General features: G+C 39.9%; 1 protein-coding gene across 10 annotated transcripts in view; it reads left to right on the top strand.

The window, feature by feature from the left end:
* LOC118206456 (brother of CDO) overlaps positions 1–19,505 on the top strand; it is a 374,202-nt gene that overhangs the window by 322,432 nt on the left and 32,265 nt on the right. For all 10 annotated transcript variants that reach the window (XM_035379207.1, XM_035379212.1, XM_035379206.1 and 7 more), the window contains 2 exons: positions 7,807–7,961; positions 8,080–8,140. In XM_035379207.1, coding sequence (XP_035235098.1) covers positions 7,807–7,961; positions 8,080–8,140 — 216 coding nt within the window. The remainder of the gene's footprint in view (positions 1–7,806; positions 7,962–8,079; positions 8,141–19,505) is intronic.

The following is a 19,505-nucleotide window of genomic DNA, read 5'->3' on the forward strand; positions in this document are numbered from 1 at the left end:
TATGAAGCAAAAACTAAGCAGTGTACCCAACGTCTCCAAATCTATCCAAAATGTCTAAATTATGCATTGCTGTAAATCACAACATATTCACGTATTTCACTACAAATCAACTGTTTTGACTCAAGAAAATCACTGTTGCATAATTTTCAAATGGGAATTACAAGCTTTCAGTCAGTACAGTGGTCTAAAATAGCTAGGTGTCCAGAAACATATCCAAAATCTCTCCAAAATTGAATAAAATGCTTTTTGTCCATTATAAAGCATATAAATGAGCCCCTTATGAGGGTTTAAGATGAAACATTGCTATCAGATTTTTAAAAAATGCAAAAATATTGTCACACAATGCGGTACAGTACCTAAATGTGTAATAATTAACTCGTGTGTATTTCTATACTCTGTACTCTCGTATGTTTTCTTGTATGGGGATGAGACAACATGAAAACAATTTTCACCCGTCCACCACGTTTTGGCAATGTTCCAGCTCTGATGTCATCACTGTTGCATGCTTCACAAAAACTATTACACTTCCATCTAACGCTTACATTACAGTGTGAAATATTTACATTATATAACACCACTAACATATTTAAAGGGATTAACAAAGTGAACTACAGGAAATTATTCAAGTTGAGTTTGGGTAGCAGAACGAGGGGGCATAAATTGAAACTGGCAAAGGGTAAATTTCACACAGACATTAGGAAATATTTTTTCACACAGAGAGTGGTCAATGTGTGGAATAGCTTGCCTGGACATGTAGTGGAGGCAGAAACACAGCTTGATACAGTGTTAGATATTATCTAGCTTTTAGGTAACTAAGCATTAAGTACAGTTTAATAGTAGGAATAAATGAGCATTGTTGGGCTGAATGGCCTGTTCTCGTCTTACGTTATGTTATGTTATAAGCCTACAATGCATATTGGGGATGGTGCCAAATACAAATACCATATTCGACAACACTCGAATAATGAGTTCTCTCCAAATGTTATCTCCTCCTGAATTTGGCTAACATTTTCTTGGCCACCTCTTTCATGCCATTTGCTCAGACGTCAGCACCAACTTTATCAATTAGACATACACACCTGCAGAGAGACAGTGAGTGACAGTTTCCCTTAACACTAGATACAGTTGAGTGTACATACACCTAGGCTAAAGATATTCAAACTCAGTTTTTCACAACACCGCACATTTCATGTTACCATACATTTCTTTTGGCAAGTCAATTAGGGAATCTACTTTGTTCATGTCAGAGATCATTTTAAAACAATCGATTAGAGACAGATTTATTCCAGTTTAAATTCTCAATAAATTCCAGTAGGTCAAAAGTTTCTGTACACCAAGTTGACTGTCTCTTTAAACAGTCTGAAAAATTTCAGAAATTGATGGAGTGAATTTTTAGAAGCTTCTGATTGGCCAATTGTCATAATTAAGAGTTAATTCAGAGTTAATTGGCACCTGTGGCTGTATTTAAGGGCCTACCTTAAGAGCTACTGCCTTTTTGCCCTTGATACCATGGGAAAATCCAAGCAACTCAGCCAAGACCTCAAAAACAAATTGTGGACCTCCGTAAGTCCGGTTCCTCCTTAGGAGCAATTTCCAAACAACTGCAGGTACCACAAGCATCTGTATGCAAACAATTGTTTGCAAATATAAAAATCTTGGGACCACACAGACACTGCATTGTTCAGGAAGGAGGCACAAATTAACTCCCAGGGCTGAACGAACTTTGGTCTAATAGGTTCAACTGAACTGCAAGACAACAAAGGAACCGGTGAAGGAGTTGGAGGCATCGGGTACCAAAGTATCTACATCCACCATTTAGAGAATCCTACATGGCCATGGCTTGAAAGGCTGTCGTGCAAGGAAGAAGCCCCTACTCCAAGACCAGCATAAAAAAGCCAGAATGAAGTGTGCAGGTGATCACCAGGACGAGTGTTCTCCAAAAGTTTACGTAGACCTAGACTAGAGACATTCAAACTCAATTTTTCACAACTGTGCACATTTCATGTTACCATACAGTTTCATGTGTTAGGTCAATTAGGGTATCTACTTTATTTCCATTAGAAGTAATTTCAAAGTAATAGCTAAGACAGATTTATTTCAACTTTTATGTCCTATATCAGATTTCAGTGGGTCAAAAGTTTACATACACTTTGTTAGTATTTTGTAGAATTGCCTTTTAATTGCTTAACTTGATTCCAAACTCTTGGGGTAGCCTTCCACAAGCTTCTCACAATACTTTGCCGGAATTTTTGCCCATTCCTCCTGACAGAACTGGTGTAACTCATTCCACCAACGCGAACTTAGTTCTGGTTCTGGGCTGGTGCTAGTGCCGGTTCGCAGTTGGTTCAACTTGCGAACCTTCTAAGAACCGGTTTGCTTTTCCACGGGTTAGAGAGCCATGTCATTACATCACTGTATACGTCTCCACTTTCCCAGCAACATCGTTACCTATTAAAATGTATGTCCTGTAAAAATACACATAATAAACTGTCTATTTTTATAATTAATTTTCGGAATTTTCGGAATTCAACACAACATTAAAATGCTGCATTTTCCCCAACGCTGCATAATTCGTAAAAATAATTTGCCGTTTTACGAATTATGCAGCGTCGGGAAAAATGCGGGATTTTGTAAGTTGTGTTGAATTCCAAAAATTCTGAATCGCAAAAAATTGGAGGGACCCACCTCTTATTTACTATATCAACTTTAAAATTAAAGCCGCAAGCGGCGTTGGGAGGAGTCCAAGCATTGGCACCATCGCGCCCCCTATGGAGCGATTTTAAAATGGCTTTGTCCCATGATCATATACCTTCACACAACATATCGATTGAATATCATGATGATTGTATAAAAATTGATGACTTATGGCCAATTGTGTGCTAAGAGACACTGTCGGATGACTTAGAGGGTCGCCATGGATGTGTCCTGGCCGCTTCCCGTAAAGGCCTTTATATTGTCGTAACACATAGATGACCCAGCGTGTATGTACAGCTGCAGTGTTTCTGCGCCGCAACTAAAAAAAGCATCACAGTGTTGTCACGATACCAAAATTTTGACTTTGATACCAATACCAGGTTTAGTATCACGATAATAGATACTGAAACGATACTGATTCAATACTCGGTACCTAACGATACTGAAATTACCTTAATAGATCAGAAATGTAATGTCCACAAGTGATGACCTCATTTTCGAATTCACGGTTTATTAAAAACCTGGTTTATTAACAACCTTTAAGTTGAAGCCTGTTCAACATATCAATAAGCATAGGACTATAGTGTTACAACACTAAACAATAGAAAACTATATTAAATATATTTCAGAAATTAAACAATGGTAAAGTAAATTATCTTTAAACAGGTCTTTCACTTTAAAATATATCTAAAAACAGCATATTTCAATAACAGTACAGCATCTTCCTATAATAAAATATTTACAATTTAGAACAGCTATTGCTACTGAAGTGAACTGAGTCTAAGCTTGCGCTGTATCAACCACGAATAATACACAAGCGCACGTCACCTCACTTGCCAGCCTTAGTTGCTACTGCCATCCAGCGAAGATTCTGACAAATTACACTTTTCATCCTCTCAATCAGTAATGCGGGAGACACAGTTCCCTGGCTTTTACATTTGACACAAAACTACCGAACGTCGGAATATTGTAATACCGAACCGCTTCTTTTAATTTTTTTAAATACCAAAAAAGTGCTGAAGTTTTGGTATACTGTGCAACACTATGTCAGACACATATTCCAACCCATTGCTCAGCTTAGCAGAGAATGCACACTTCAGAGCGCCTCAGAGACAGATAGAATAATAATACATATTTCAAATAATAAATACGACATTGAAAAAAAAACTAAACGAAATATCAACTTGCCATCCCTGCGAGCTGCCCGCACAGTAGCCTACCTTATCATTTATTTGGCGGACTACAGCATAAATTGCGTCTTTTGTTTATATTCAATATTAGTAATTGCCGCGAGAAATTGCAGCTACACAAGAAAGGTTGTTATATTATGGTAGCAACGGAACGAAGCGGACTATATATATAGGCTATATTGACCGTCATTGTTTTATTATACCAGCGTGTTCTCGCGCGTTTGTCGAGAAACTCAAATACTATCAATTAAAATGGTTTAGCTGTATCTCAGCATAATGGCGGATGGGGAAGGGACTAGCCTATATGAAAACAATTTTCAACCGTCACTCTCCTCATCACTGCTGCATCACAAAAACACTAGTGTACAATATCCCCATTATATAATACCACTAACCTATTTAAAGACACTCAATTTCAAAAATAACGTATAACCATAATATTTTGAGCAGTAATACTTACATAGCAATATGACATTTTATCTGTGTTCAGTAGTATAGAGACAGAGACAGTAAATCAATGACAAAGTCCTATCCGCTTCTGTTTTCCGTCAGAAAACGATGTCAGATGTGCGATGCCCCGAAGTCCTCAATAATAATAGTACTCTCCAAGAAATTATGAAAATCGTTGACAACGTTTCGTTAGGTGCAGCGTCTTTTAATGCTGCCCCAGAAGCGCAAGTGAATGCGATGATAAGAAAATTACACTGTTACACTGACCTATAAAACGCTATTCCAAAAGCAATATCAGACATGTTATACATCGTTAGAAAGCTTATACTCTCACCTACTGAATAAATTAATTGTCAATCAAGCCAGACTGTACTAAAAAGGGCGACAACGCCGTAAACAACAGGTGTGGTATTATGCACAGCTATTTTGGAAGATACCCAGGCGTCACACATGCGCCTATATTTCACAAACGGATTGTCCAAGACAATATATGACCACTCATTCGCAAAAGGGACATCTCTACGCGTAAACCCGATGGTAAGATTGTATATTTATTAAATGCGTAGTCCCAGATATTGACTGTATAATGACATGGTATAATTTTAAAAAAACGTTGTCTCGTTTATTTCGTTATTCAGTGAGCAGCGTTTTCACTGCTGTATTGGCATATTTTAGGGCTAATGTCGGGTTTATCTTGTTGCTACGGAATATTGCATTACATTACATTACAGGCATTTGGCAGACGCTCTTATCCAGAGCGACGTACAACAAAGTGTATAACCATAACCAGGAACAAGTGTGTCGAAAACCCTAGAGGGCAGTGGCCTACCGTTCCAAGTGCAGAGAACAACCGCATAGTTCAACTTGGACCCTGTAGGTTAAACTGATTAACACTAACACAAACAAGAACAGCAACAACGCAGTCTATGCAAAAATACAAGCAATAGTTAAGACGAGTGCATTAACTAAGTCACATACGAAACAGCTAACTAGTTACAACCCTAACTTTACAGTCAATTTAGAGATTAAATTGAGAATATGGTTTCTCTCAGCATAATGACGGATTTAAAGAGTAAACAAACTCACCCGATATTGTCTTCAAATGGATCCATGCCAAAGAAAAGTAATGATTCATCTTCTCAAAGCTTTACCGTAGCGTATTATTTATTTAGACATTGGCAGAGTACAGCATAAATTGCGTCTTTTGTTTATATTCAATATTAGAAATTGCAGCGAGAAACTGCAGCTGTAGACACAAGATAGTCTGTTATGTTATGGTAGCAACGGAACGAAGCGGACTATATATGTATTAGGCTACTGTCATTGTTTCATTATATCAGCGTGTTTTCGCGCGTTTGCACAGAAACTCAGAACCTATCAATAAAATGGTTTAGCTATTTCTCAGCATAATGACAGATTCAAAGATTAAACGAACTCACCCGATACTGTCTTGAAATGGATGCAGGCTCAAGAAAAGTAATTATTCATCCTCTCAAAAAGCTTTTACTAACAAACTCTTGGTAGCCTAGCATGCACTAGTGCTAAGAGACGCTGGCTGATGACTTAGTTGCGTCGCCATGGATGTGTCCTGACAGCTTCCCGTCAAGGCCTTTACTATGTCGTAACATTTAGATGGCATGTGGTAACACTTAGATGGCCGAGCGTGTATGTACAGCTGCAGCGCTTCCATGCCGCAACTAAAAGCACCACACTCTAGTGTTGTCACGATACCAAAATTTTGACTTTGATACTGATACCAGGTTTAGTATCACGATACTCGATACTGATTCAATACTTGGTACCTAACGATACTGAAATTACCTTAATAGATCAGAAACGTAATGTCCACAAGGGTTGACCTCATTTTCAAATTCATGGTTTATGAACAACCTGGTTCATTAACAACCTTTAAGTTGAAGCCTCTGCAACATATGAATATGCATAGGCCTATAGTGTTACAACACTGAACAATGGAGAAATATGTTAAATATATTTCAGAAATTAAACAGTTGTAAACTAAATAATCTTTAAAACAGGTCTTTCACCTTTAAATAGATTTAAAAACAGCATATTGTAATAACAATACAGCATCTATCTATAATAAAATATTTCCAAATTGGAACACCTATTGCTACTGAAGTGAACTGAGTCAAAGCTTGCGCTGTATCAGGGAAGTGAATGCACAAGCGCAGGTCACCTCACTTGGCAACCTTAGTTGCTACTGCCATCTAGCAAAGATTCTGACAAACTACACTTTTCATCCTCTAAATCAGTAATGCGGGAGACACATTTCCCTGGCTTTTACATTTGACGCAGAACTACCGAACGTCGGAAAATTCAAATACGAAACCGTTTTTTTTTTTTTAAGTACCGAGAAAGTGCTGAAGTTTTGGTATACCGTGCAACACTACGTCAGACACATATTCCAATCCATTGCTCAGTTTAGCAGAGAATGCACATTTCAGAGCGCCACAGAGACAGATAATAATAACACATGAATGCACATTTCAAATAATAAATACGACATTGAGAAAAAACGGAAATAAAAGACCTAATATCAACTCGCCATCTGCGTGCTTCGCGCAAAGTAGCCAACCGTTTTATTTATTTAGACATTGGTAGATAAGAAAAATTTGGTTACGCTGACCTATAAAACGCTATCCCAAAAGCAAAATCATACATGTTATACATCATTAGAAAGCTTATACTTTCACATACTTAATAAATGAATTGTCAATCTGGCTAAATTGAACTAAAAAGGGCGACAACGCCGTAAGCAACAGGTGTGGTATTATGCACAGCTATTTTTGAAAATAGCCGACATTTCACAAACGGATTATCCAAGACAATATATGACCACTCAGTCGCAAAAGGGACATCTCTACGCGTAAAACCAATGGTAAGATTGTATATTTATTCAATGTTTAGTCCCAGATATTGACTGTAGAATGACGTGGTATAATTATTTTTAAACTTTGTCTCGTTTATTTCGTTATTCAGTGAGCAGCGTTTTCACTGCTGTATTGGCATATTTTAGGGCTAATGTGGGGTTTAGCCTGTCTTATATTGTTGCTACGGAATATTACATTACATTACAGGCATTTGGCAGACGCTCTTATCCAGAGCGACGTACAACAAAGTGTATAACCATAACCAGGAACAAGTATGACAAAACCCCTAGAGAGAAGTACCGGTCCAAGTGCAGGGAACAACCGCATAGTTCAACTTGGACCCAACTTGGACCCTACAGCACACAGCACTGCGTCATTGACTGCGCCCATGTGCTGTGTGACATTGATTCTAGAAAATAAAGGCCAATAAGTCAGTTTATCCGTTTTTATCTGTTGCAATGATTTAACTTAAAAAGTGTGCAATCGTTGATCTTGATGCCAACAAGTGGAAGTCTTAATGAGCAACCTGGGAGTGAACGGAAAAATTCCCTCAAAGAAATAGTTACCATTTTTTCTTGCAGTGTAATGCCGGAGTCATATCCATGGTTACCAGCACTGGAGAAACACGACATTCCAATTGTGGTGGGAGTGGGCGTGTCCCTCATCTTCATTTTCATTACCATGGCATTCTACTCTCTAGTTCAAAAGAATGAACCAGCACCCATTGGACGAGCAGGTGAGTGAGCAAAACTTTATTTTATCAAACATCATAATCTCTTCTGTTTCATTTTAATGGGTAGATATAAGTATGGCAGCACTTCAGATGAATCTGAATATTTCCTTTCCTTATACAGCACAGAGGAACTTTCGTGGACACAGTGGCCATCCAGAGACAAGAAGGACATATGAGAACAGGTTATTATTATTATTATTATTATTATTATTATTATTATTATTATTTTATTATTATTATGGGGCTTAGCATCAAGAGTACGCAGGACCTCTATTGTTTTTGCTAGGATTATTATTCTGCTTCTATTTTTCTTCTGTCTCTTGATAAATTTTCACCCTTTCCCATGCTCAAAAACTAACAACATTTGGTAGACATGTCCGGACACACACTCTGATATTGCAATATAGCCTATAGGAGGTGCTTTTGGGGAAAAGCTAACTTGCAATGGCTCCATAAGCCCAAATTGTATTGTTTCTGCAGAAAGACTTACACACAGCACTTACACACAAGATGAACAAGCCCAAACTGAAGAAAACAGGGGCAGTCCCTGCTTTTATTAGCAAAATGTATTTTAAGAATAACATACATAATTCTGTCTGATTGGTACATGATTAATACATAATCATAAAGTAAGATTTATCAAAGTAAATGATTGGCTGTGTCTAGTCATATATTGATTACAGAGATACTTTATCCTGTCTGAATTGGTCATTAACATTACAGATGTCCTGTAATATAATTACTTCACAGACACTCTCCTGAAATTTATCCGTTCCAAATTTCATTACACGCTTATCCTGGGCAGGGTCATGGGGTGTGCTGGAGCCTATCCAGCATGCATTGGGCGAGAAGTAGGAATACACCCTGGACAAGCCGCCACACACACCATTCACTCACACACTCATACCTACAGGCAATTTAGAGTCTCCAGTTAGCAGTTAGCTTGCATGTCTTTGGAGTGGAGGATACCGAGGATACCGAATTACCCGAGGGTAACCCATGCAGACATGGGGAGAACATGCGAACTCCACACAGAAATCCCAGGATTTTCTTGCTGTGAGGTGACAGTGCTACCCACTGCACCACCATGCCATCCCAAATTTGCTCATAGAACCCATAAAGAATTTTTTGAGAAACAAACTTCTTTTAATACGAACCAAAGTCAGTTGGGTTAATTATAAAAAAAATCGAACCTTTTTGTTATAATAAAAAACCGAACATAATACCATAAACTTTAAAATCGAGAGCTAGTTCAGTTTATGTAATTGTATGTTTAATATCAGTCAGCAACACGAATAACCAATTGATTTTCGTTTTTCGATATGTTTTAAAATGAATATCGAACACCCATTAATTTCTTGCTTTTTAATTTCTGTTCCTGAAACAGAAAACGATTGACCAAAAAGTACACAGATCCTTTCTCCCCAATGATATGTATTACTTGCTGAGGTAAGCAATTTTTTAACATCGTATTAAAGGAAAAAACTATGTTCTTATGTTCTGGAAAGTCATATAATTATATTATCATATATAATTCATATATTATTATTTGATTATACTGTAGCATTTATGCTATTATGGATTAAAAATAAACTGTCAAACTGTTTTCTGAAAACCTCCCTAGGAATATGCATCATTGCACACTGGCAGCAGGTTAGTAACTGGGAATCGAAAATGAAAGAATAAAAATAAAAAACACCCATTTGTAAAACTAAAATGCTTTATACCACACTGCAGACATGATCTTGGTGGAGCCTACGTAATGACCATGACCGATAGATGGCCTAATGTAACACTGTTCATCAATTTCTTTTATGACAGACTGTCCGATTTATGCCTCTAATTACTTATTTGCGAAACAGAAGGAACTTGCTTTCTTACAAATCTTCGAGCAAATAGAACATCAAAAATGTTTCTATAGGTTTTTACACAAATAGGCTATGTGGTTGTTAAACATTTAAAAGGCTGTGTTTTTATTACTTCTGTTACTTCCCACAACAAGTTCATGCATATTATAAAACAATAGTCTATGTTGCAAAACCATTTTCTTGAAATAAAGTAGGCCTACACAGCTGGATCAATTCCAATAGCTGTATTTCTGAAATATAGCGTTTTTAGCTGCGACCGGCAGCTCTATAGCTCTGTCTGTCAGTCGGTCGGTTGGTCATCAAAAAGTGTCCCAACCCGCAGTGGCCACAGTTTTCGCCCTAGGAGGCTGAAATTTGGTCATGGCGGGAAGGTACAGCTGAGTAACTTTCAGGCCAATTGACCAAGAGGGGGCATGGCGATGGGCTGGTCATGAGCCAAAGAATGGGTCACGTGTTTGTGTGAGGCTGTGTGAGGGGGAGTGGTGATGGGCGTGGCCTATCACAAAAAGGCGCATAACTCCCGAATGGATTCACAGATTTGCACAAGATTTTGTGGAAAGGTTGGTCATGAGCTAAAGAAGATGTACTAATTAAAACATTTGTAATTTTTTGGTTGGGTGAACGTATGGGTGTTAAACAAACAAACTCAATAATATAGCCAAAGTCTGACAGGATGACTTTAAATTTTAGGGCAGTTTACTGGAGTTTGGCTTGTCTTCACACCCCCACTGCCTGACAATAGCCAGGTGTTGATGCGGATGTGCGAATGTGTCTGTCTCTCCCCTGGCAGACTAGCAACTGAACGATCAAACATTATCAGTGGAATAAACTATGTTCACACTTTAGGCTACTGTAGGATGCTACCGAGGATAAATTGACGATAAATTTGCACAAGCCAATATATTTGAGGAAAAAGGATTTTAATTATATTGAAACAGCAACACCAGACCACAGATAGTGGGATGAAATTTGCTCCAATTAAATTACAAAGGCTACATTCCAGTTAGTCCACCTCGGTCTTTCTTGCCACGTAAAATATTATTTCACTTTGTGGTCTGTTTTTAATGCACAGTTAAAAATGGGGACATTTCCAGCCGGGGACAGGCCACCAAAAATGGGGGCTGTCCCCGGAAAACGGGGGACGTCTGGTCAACCTACCCTATATCCTAAGTGAAACTAACATGGAAGACTTTAGACTGTGCTCAAAATGATCTGACTATTACTAAGTTTCACAGTCTGACCACGAAGTTCATTGAATAACCGTTTATAAAAGTAAATGTCACTCAAATACACACAAAAATGTTATGGGTAACAAGCATGTCCCTATTTTCAGCTTATCTTTAAAATGTATTTTCCTCTCTTTTCCTGTTAAAATAAGAGCGGTGATAACACTGTTCTACTTTGCTTGTGAGTGCCGCAGTTGAAGTGTTAACTGTCAGATATGGTTTTGAGTGCTTACATTTGCCACCTGGTGGTGGTTTTGTGAACAAAAGTAGTTCCTGCAGAAATACAAAGAAAATGTATGCAAATTTGCTGCTGCAGGGAAGATCTCTCGTGGCAGAAGCATCATCTGAAACCAGTGACCACTGTACATGCAATAATATAACCTTGGGAGGTTCGGTGCCTGGAGGCAGGCCCTGCTGCAAGGCCTAGGAATTTAGTGTTGTACAGACTTCTAGTTTACGCTAGAGAGAACTCTCCTCCCTTCAGGAAGGTATAGGAAGGTACAGCATGGTTGCACTGGTTGCTGTGAATGCGTTATTTTACTCAGGGTCTTGGTATGATTGCATTGACAGATTACAAAATTACATTTAATGAATTAATATGAATTTTGCACATTTTGTTTGATTCCAATTCCTGTCTAGCCCTTCTGGGTTGTATGCTGATTAGAACGTGTGTTTGAGCACTGACTCGTTCCCTTCGCCCCTTCAACTCCAATTCTTGCCTTAGCCTTTATATTTTGTTTGCCCTATGATTTTGTGTTTGACCCTTCACTCATTGTATTCGATTCCAATTCTCGTCTAGCTCCTCTGCTTTGTTTGCTGATTGGAGCTCATTCTCGACCTTGACTCTCATTTCGCCCTCTGCCATGTAGTGACTTTGGTTGGTTAGCGTGTTCTCAGCTGGACTACCAATACTTCCAACACAACTTAGTTGTTTTGCGTTGTTATTTTTTCTTTATTTTTTGAAAATACTCTTGGTGGTGTTGTAGATCTCTGTTGAGGGAATGCTATTTGGACCAATTATAATGTTTCCAATTAACAACTAATTGTCAAAAGTTCAACGTTTAAAGCCGCACTGGGCTCACTACCCTTCAAAGACTAGCCAGTTTTGGATAGGCAGATAGGGACCAGAGTTTCTGGTCAATTTGTTGGATTATTTACCTTAACCTATATCCTGTTACATTCTGACCCTAGACCAGGTCGTAACAACCCCGTAGAGGAAACCAGATATACACCTTTTTTTAGGTTGGCCCCAGTCAAGCAGCTGTTCTGCTTTTATTAGAAAGTACTGTCATCTGTGTGACATACAGTGATGTGAAAAAGAAAGTAAACCCTCTTTCAATTCTATTGTTTTACAGATTAGGACATGACTAACCCAAATCTAGTTCTCACCATTGGTGAACGGTCATAAGCAGCTATAAATGCGACGCATGCCAAAGGCATTTGAAAATGACGAGAGAATTTATATATTAAAATTTCAATTCATTGTTATAAGTAACATGAGCATTATTTACATTAAAACGTAATTTAAATGTTTGTTTCTTGATGTCTTTGATTATTTTCTTTTCAAACGGCAACTGCGGTCTGGTTTTCCGATTAGCATTACCGCAGCCTGCCACATATCGATCCTGCTAACAGCAAAGCTGCCAAGCGCTCAGCTTACTTCACGCATGTGCTCTGTGATTCTCAGTTGTATTTGAAAGTATCGTCTGAGCCTGAGTTGGTGGGCAGAAAAGCTGGCTGTGAACCAGCTTATCCGGAAACACACATGCGCAACACTGCCATCTAGCTAGCTAAGCTAGTTACTGTAAGTTGGCGATTGTCTTGTTCAGTTAGCTCACCGCCACACAACTTGTCAATATGAGCGACAATTCATATTTTTCTATAGCGTCGTTACGTTCTGTGCCGTTTTCTCAGAGGGCTTTTGAAGAGAAAAGGAATATAATTGCTAGAGGACGTCCAACTCCCGAACTTGGCATCGTAAAAACAACAAAAAATTTTGTCCATCACTTTCAAGCTAGCACATATGAAAAACATACATGGCTAGCTGGCTGCCCAAAGGTTAGCAAACTATTCTGTTGGCCATGTCTCCTTTTTTCTACAGAACACAGTCTGTACCACGGCAGGTTATGGCAATTTAAACAATCTCCATACAGCAATGACAAAACATGAAAGTGTACCTCCACACATACTTTGTCTAGTAAAACTTCAGACATTTGGCAACACATGAATCGATCATCAGTTAAACGAGGGCATGCGAATAGCCACAGAGCAACATAACGAGCGCGTAAAAAAAACATGGACGTGTTAAAGAGACTCGTGGACATCGTTGTGTACCTCGGAACCCAGGAGCAGGCATTCCTGGGGGGAAGGGGGAAGAGGGGGAAGGATCGGACAATCATGGTAATTATGTTGAGCTCGTCAACCTACTCCGGAAATATGATGAGAGGCTAGCCCATCATTTGGAGACGTGCAGTGTCTTCTCTGGCATGCCAAGCCACATCCCAAATGATCTGATTGAAGCTGTGGGGAAAGTGCTGCTGAATGAAATAAAATCTGAAATCAAAGATGCAAACTTTGTTGCGATACTAACTGATGAAACCACCAATGTGTCCAACTTCGCCCAGCTTTCTACAGTCTGGAGGTATGTTACCAAAGAAGGAGTGGTGGAAGAGAGATTTGCGGGTTTTTCCAGATGTCAGCGCTGACCGAACAGCCGCTGCCTTAGCGGAGCATGTTTTTGCCACTGTAGTTGAAATGGAATGCGGCCACAAGCTTGTCGGTCAAACATATGATGGGGCCGCAGTCATGTCTGAATGGCTTGCAGGCCAAGGGTACGGAACGATACCCTTGTGCCAGTTTTGTGCATGCTGTGCGCACGTTCTTAACTTAGTGCTGTCACAAGCGTGCAGTGCTATCAAAGACTTAAAGTGGCCTTGGCTCGTTCTTTACCACTTCTGCGAAGTGCACCAAGGCTGCCTGCAGCCACTTCTGCAAAGCGCACCAAGGCTCTGGATGACATTGTTTGGAGACGATTCCCCAGAGCTGCTCCAACAAGGTGGAATTATACGCCTCGATTAGTGAACACAGCAAAAGAGAACCTCAATTCATTAATTGAACTATTCAATTACATAAAAAACAACCCGTTGGACTTGGACGAAACGTCCATTCTTTCAGCAGGGGTTTTTTTTTGCAATATTTCCGAGATCCCAAATTCCACTTTCTCCTGGAGCTTTTTTCTGATGTTTTTTCTCACAACGACGTACTTTTCAATATCCTACAAACAAAGGGTTTAGACATTGGGTATTGTGTGAGTCAAATGAAGAGAACAGCAGAGCAATTGCAAAGACAGCGAGAAGAGTTTGACCGTGTTTTTGCACAGGTAGAGGAACAGGAGAACCCAGCTAAGAGGAGCAGAGGAGATTCTGCTGACAAAAAGGCTGCTTATCGAGATCTTTATTTCAAAGTGTTGGACACTATTGATTTCCAAATGCAGAAGCTTTCATCTCTGGAGAAGATGGAGTTTCTTGGGCTATTGGACTTTTCTAAATATCAGTTGTATGAGCAGACCTTTCCAGAGAGCACACTTAACTCTTTGAAAGAAACTCCTCTTTCTCGACCTTGTAGGAGTCACCAATGAGCTTGGTGACGAGGATGATGGTGCTATAGAGACCCAGAGCTCTGACGAGGAAGAGGATGGTGCAGTTTCTGGGGATGACGAGGGCAGCAGTGGTTCTCCCAGACCAGGCAGAGGAATGTTCCCTGCTGAACAGAGAGGGACTTCTTCAGCAGGGGGACCAGCAGCTATGCAGTCCACCTGCAACACCGCAGTTTCACCAGATCCTTCACACTGAAACACATAATAGTAATATATTTTAATTAGGTGAAGAACAATTAGTCAGCATTGATAACATTAGCAATATATATGAAGTAGCAACTCTCAAATGCAGGATTATTTCATGCCACACTAATCATGTGTGTACACTCGCCAGCCACACTCAAAACAATAGACTGTAGCTATGTTGCTAACTGCTAGCCACGCCATGGCCGGTAGCTACCTTGCTAATTAGTGGCTAGCTTGTATTGATTGTGGCCACTCGTCTTTCATAGTTTAATGATTTAATAGTTCATATTACCTCTCCTGGGAAGTTCGACTCCGATTCATGCCATAGTAATCATGTGTACACTCGCAAGCCAAACTCAAAACAATAGACTGTAGCTATGTTGCTAACTGCTAGCCACGCCATGGCTGGTAGCTACCTTGCTAATTAGTGGCTAGCTTGTATTGATTGTGGCCACTCGTCTTTCATTGTTTACCTCTCCTGTGAAGTTCGACTCCGTGGCACGATGCTTTATGAGGCCAGACAGCCAATCTAACAAGGAAATAATATGAGGTATGTAGGCAATCCCGCCTGCATCACCGCTCCTGCCTTTCAGATTTCTTTTGGCCTTTACATATGTCTCGCAGATATTTCCATTTTTGCCGGCAGACGTTTTCGTCCCTCCCAAGCGTTAGTGCGATTTCTCGCCAGGAGTTCAACGCCATTTGGCTGTCTTCATATTCCTTCAATGACTGATTAAATAAATAAGGATAACGCCGGATCTCCTCGCACAACCTCTCTTCAAAACAAGCATCCATATTGTTATCTGGAGCATGCACAGTCGGCGCTCTTGCTATGCGTACAGTCCGCGCAGTCACACAATTTTGGCTGCGCACGGACGTCCGCATAGGGGTCCACACGGACCCTTGCGGACATGGGCGGATGACGACATTTACGTCACGCGAACCAAAGCGGACCCTCACGGACACACAGACACGGAAAGGATGAATTGGCCTTAAGTCCATAGGTTCCTCCTTAGTTGCTGTTGAGCTGTGCAATGGCAGTGGGGATAAAGGATTTTTTTAAACAGCACATCCGTGCACAGGGGTCTCTGAACCTCCATCCCGACGGCATCATCTCAGAAGAGGTATGAAGGGGGTGGGATGCGTCATCGAGGATTTTGTTGGCCATTCTGTTTACTGGTTTTGCATGATGTTCTGGGAGCTGGATCTGTGTGCAGCCTGTGATTTTGGTTCCCTGGTTGACCACTCTGGAGAGTTTGGCTTTGCTGCTCACAGACAAGTGACCAAACCAGGACACAATGTTGAAGGTTAGTACACTTTCAGTCAGAGCTTGGTAGACACTGCTCAGGATCTCTTTTTTGACATCGAACCCTCTACGTTTCCGCATCAGAAAAAGTCGCTGCTGGGCCTTCTTATATACAGCCTCCCCATGCCCTGAGAAAGAGAGGATCTAGTCTATTTCAGTGCCAAGGTATTTAAAACAGGGCACTTGCTCCACTTCTTGGTCATTAATCTGCAGTGGCTTTGACAGTGGGTGGGGCATGATGGTGTTGTTGCCTCCCAGGCACATCTTCTTAGTCTTATTCACATGTTGAGTTTAAGATTGCTCTTCTCAAACCGCTTGGTCAGTTCGGCAACATAGTCCACATATGTGTTCAAAGACTGACATCGGTCAGGCGAGCTACCAGAGCCATATCATCTGCGTACTTCACTAAGGTGAGGCAGTTGTTATTGCACATGATCTTGTTGGTATAAATAGAGAACAAAACAGGGGACAGGGTACAGCCCTGCAGAACCCCTGTATTTAAAATCAGCTCATCTGTTCAGACGTTGGGGTCGACTCTCTGATCCATAAAATCAAGGTGGGGTGAACTTGCAGATCACAGAGACGCTTGATAAGTGTATTTGGGTGCACAGTGTTAAAAGCTGATGGAAAGTCCATGTATAAAACTTATATGCATATGCCCCTGCCTTGACTAGATGTTGTGATACAGCATGAAGGAGTGTCAAGCTTGCATCCTCTACTCCTCTTTTAGCCTTGTATGCAAACTGCAACGGGTCCATTTGGTCACTCAGTGATGCTGTGTGCTGTTTGCATATAACCTTTTCCATGCATTTACTGAGAATGGGGGTAAGGGCTATAGGCCGAAAGTCGTTCATGTCTTTGGCCCTGGGCTTCTTGGCAACAGGGATGGTCGTAGATATTTTCCAGGTGAGTGGGACTGAGCTAGTGTCAAGGAACAACTGGAAAAGTCTGGCAAACACAGCACCTAGTTGATCAGCACAGTCCCTTTAGGATCTTCGCTCTAAGGCCATCTGGCCCCAGCAGCCTTGCGTGGGTTAAGTTGCGAAATATAACTACAACCTCCTTCTCTGACACTGACATGGTGCTGTCAGTCTGTGGCAGGAGCAACTCCTCAATGGGGTCATTGGACTTGTCAAATTGTGCGTAAAATATATTCAGTTCATTTGCAAACTGTGTGGGGTCAAGGCATTAGATGGTTTGTTTTGTCTGTGGCCTACCCATCATAATGTTGAGACCTTGCCATGCATCTCTTGCATTATCCAGAAATAAGCTTGTTCTCAACCTTGTTTTTGTAGTCCAGTTTAGCCTTCCTCAATTTGTTTTGAATTTCCTTATTTAAGGTGTTAATTCTCTCTCTGTCACCCTGTATGAATGCATACTTTTTCTGGATCAGACTTTGTTTTATGTCTTTAGTGATCCAGGGGTTGTTGTCGGGATAAACTTTAATGGATTTTTTGGGAATAATGGACTCATAATGGAAAAATTGTATATAATTAGAATGGAGTCAGTGAGCATATTGCAATCATCATTACTATTAACTCTCTGGGGTCTAAGGGTAAAATGAGGCACACTGGTGATTGTGCGATGCTCTGACATTTGTGTAAATTTCATCAACTTTATATACAGTGATTCCAAAGTGTTTCATATCTTTGTTTTCAGCACAAACTCAGCTACAACAATATGGCAGCAGTAAGTAGGTCATAATAATGTGTGGATTGTAAACTGCTCTAAAAACACACAAACTGTAAACAGTAGTTTTGAACATGCACAGGAATGTTGTAATAAAACACACTAAACAATTGTGAATAAGACTTTTGGTCACTGAAATGTGTTCTTCAAGGTCTTGGGTATCAAAAGATGACAAAATATTTTAGCAAATCCAATGAGAAATATAAAATACATTACTAAAAGTTAGTGTTGTGACTACTATTTTTCAACACCAGGTGAGAATGGGAGGGCAAATGGCCTTTCTGTAATGAATATGCATTGGGTAGGAATACCTGCCAGCTAAGTAGGCTATTCACACCTGGCCGCATGCCTCCCCACCACTAAGACAAAGACTCAGTGAGCCATTTAGAAGACAGAAACAAAGACAACTTTTGATTTTAGAACATTTATTGAAGTAAACTGCATGGAAGATGAGATGAGACTGGTGTACTCTTGCAACGTCTGCCTGGCCTCTTAGCTAGTGGTGAACTAGGCCGTGTTTCCTGATCAACATCTCTGCAAATATAATAAAAACAAAATTGTTAGGAAATTTGAAATCAAATCAAACTTTATTTATATAGCACATTTCCTTCAACAGGTGAAAATTAAATGTGCTTTACAAAAAAAGGGACAAACCACTAACTAATGAAAACAAAATTAATGAAATGTGACATCATATACAAACAAAGAACCAAACAAACACAACCAGACGCAGAGAGGTATCCTATAATTTTGAGAAGCAATGGTTAGAATCATTCGTAGTGTGGGAATTTACAAGCGCGCATATTAGTGAATATTCCTACAAACACACAGAGAATGTAATACAGCACACATTTACAAATAATGCAAGCTATCAACGAAAAAACATTAGCTTAACTAAATAAACACTGATATTCCAACTAAACTACACGCAACTCATCAATAACAATGCCTCAATCTGAACTAGGCTAGGTCTGTTTAGCTAAGTGGTTATTTTATTGCTATTTCCCGAACTTACTTAGAGTATGCTAATATCGATTGTGCAAGGACATCAGTTTTAGAATCCTAGCCACGCCACGACACGCCAGGCATGAGCTATTTATTACGAATATGATCGAAAAACATACAGTCTGCCTGATACTTCTAACACAACCAGACGCAGAGAGCCTAGCCTATAATTTTGAGATGCAATAGTTCAAATCATTCGTAGTGTGGGAATTTACAAACGCGCACATTGCTGGATATTCCTACAAACACACAGATACGTTGCAATACAGTACACATTTACCAATATGATCATAAGAAATATACTTACGCATGAAGTTGATCCTCAGCTGGATCAGTTCACTGTTCGAAATGACACCGCTCTTCATCAGTGTCGGCTTCCGGACGGACCATTTTCCGAAATTAAACGAAATGTTCACCTCAAAAGAAGTGAATTAGGCGACACTCTGTGACATTCTATCCCACTTTCGCAGACTTGGCATTTCTCACATGGATCTCGCATTGCCTCTCCTTTAGTCTCCTTCTATGGAGAGTAATTATAATGTTGTTAACATGTGAATGCGATTTGGGCGGACTTCCTGCTGAGCGAAATTCACATAGTAATGAGTAAAGTTA

This window comes from Anguilla anguilla, chromosome 10 (assembly GCF_013347855.1).
Source record: "Anguilla anguilla isolate fAngAng1 chromosome 10, fAngAng1.pri, whole genome shotgun sequence".
In the NCBI taxonomy this organism is placed as follows: domain Eukaryota; kingdom Metazoa; phylum Chordata; class Actinopteri; order Anguilliformes; family Anguillidae; genus Anguilla; species Anguilla anguilla.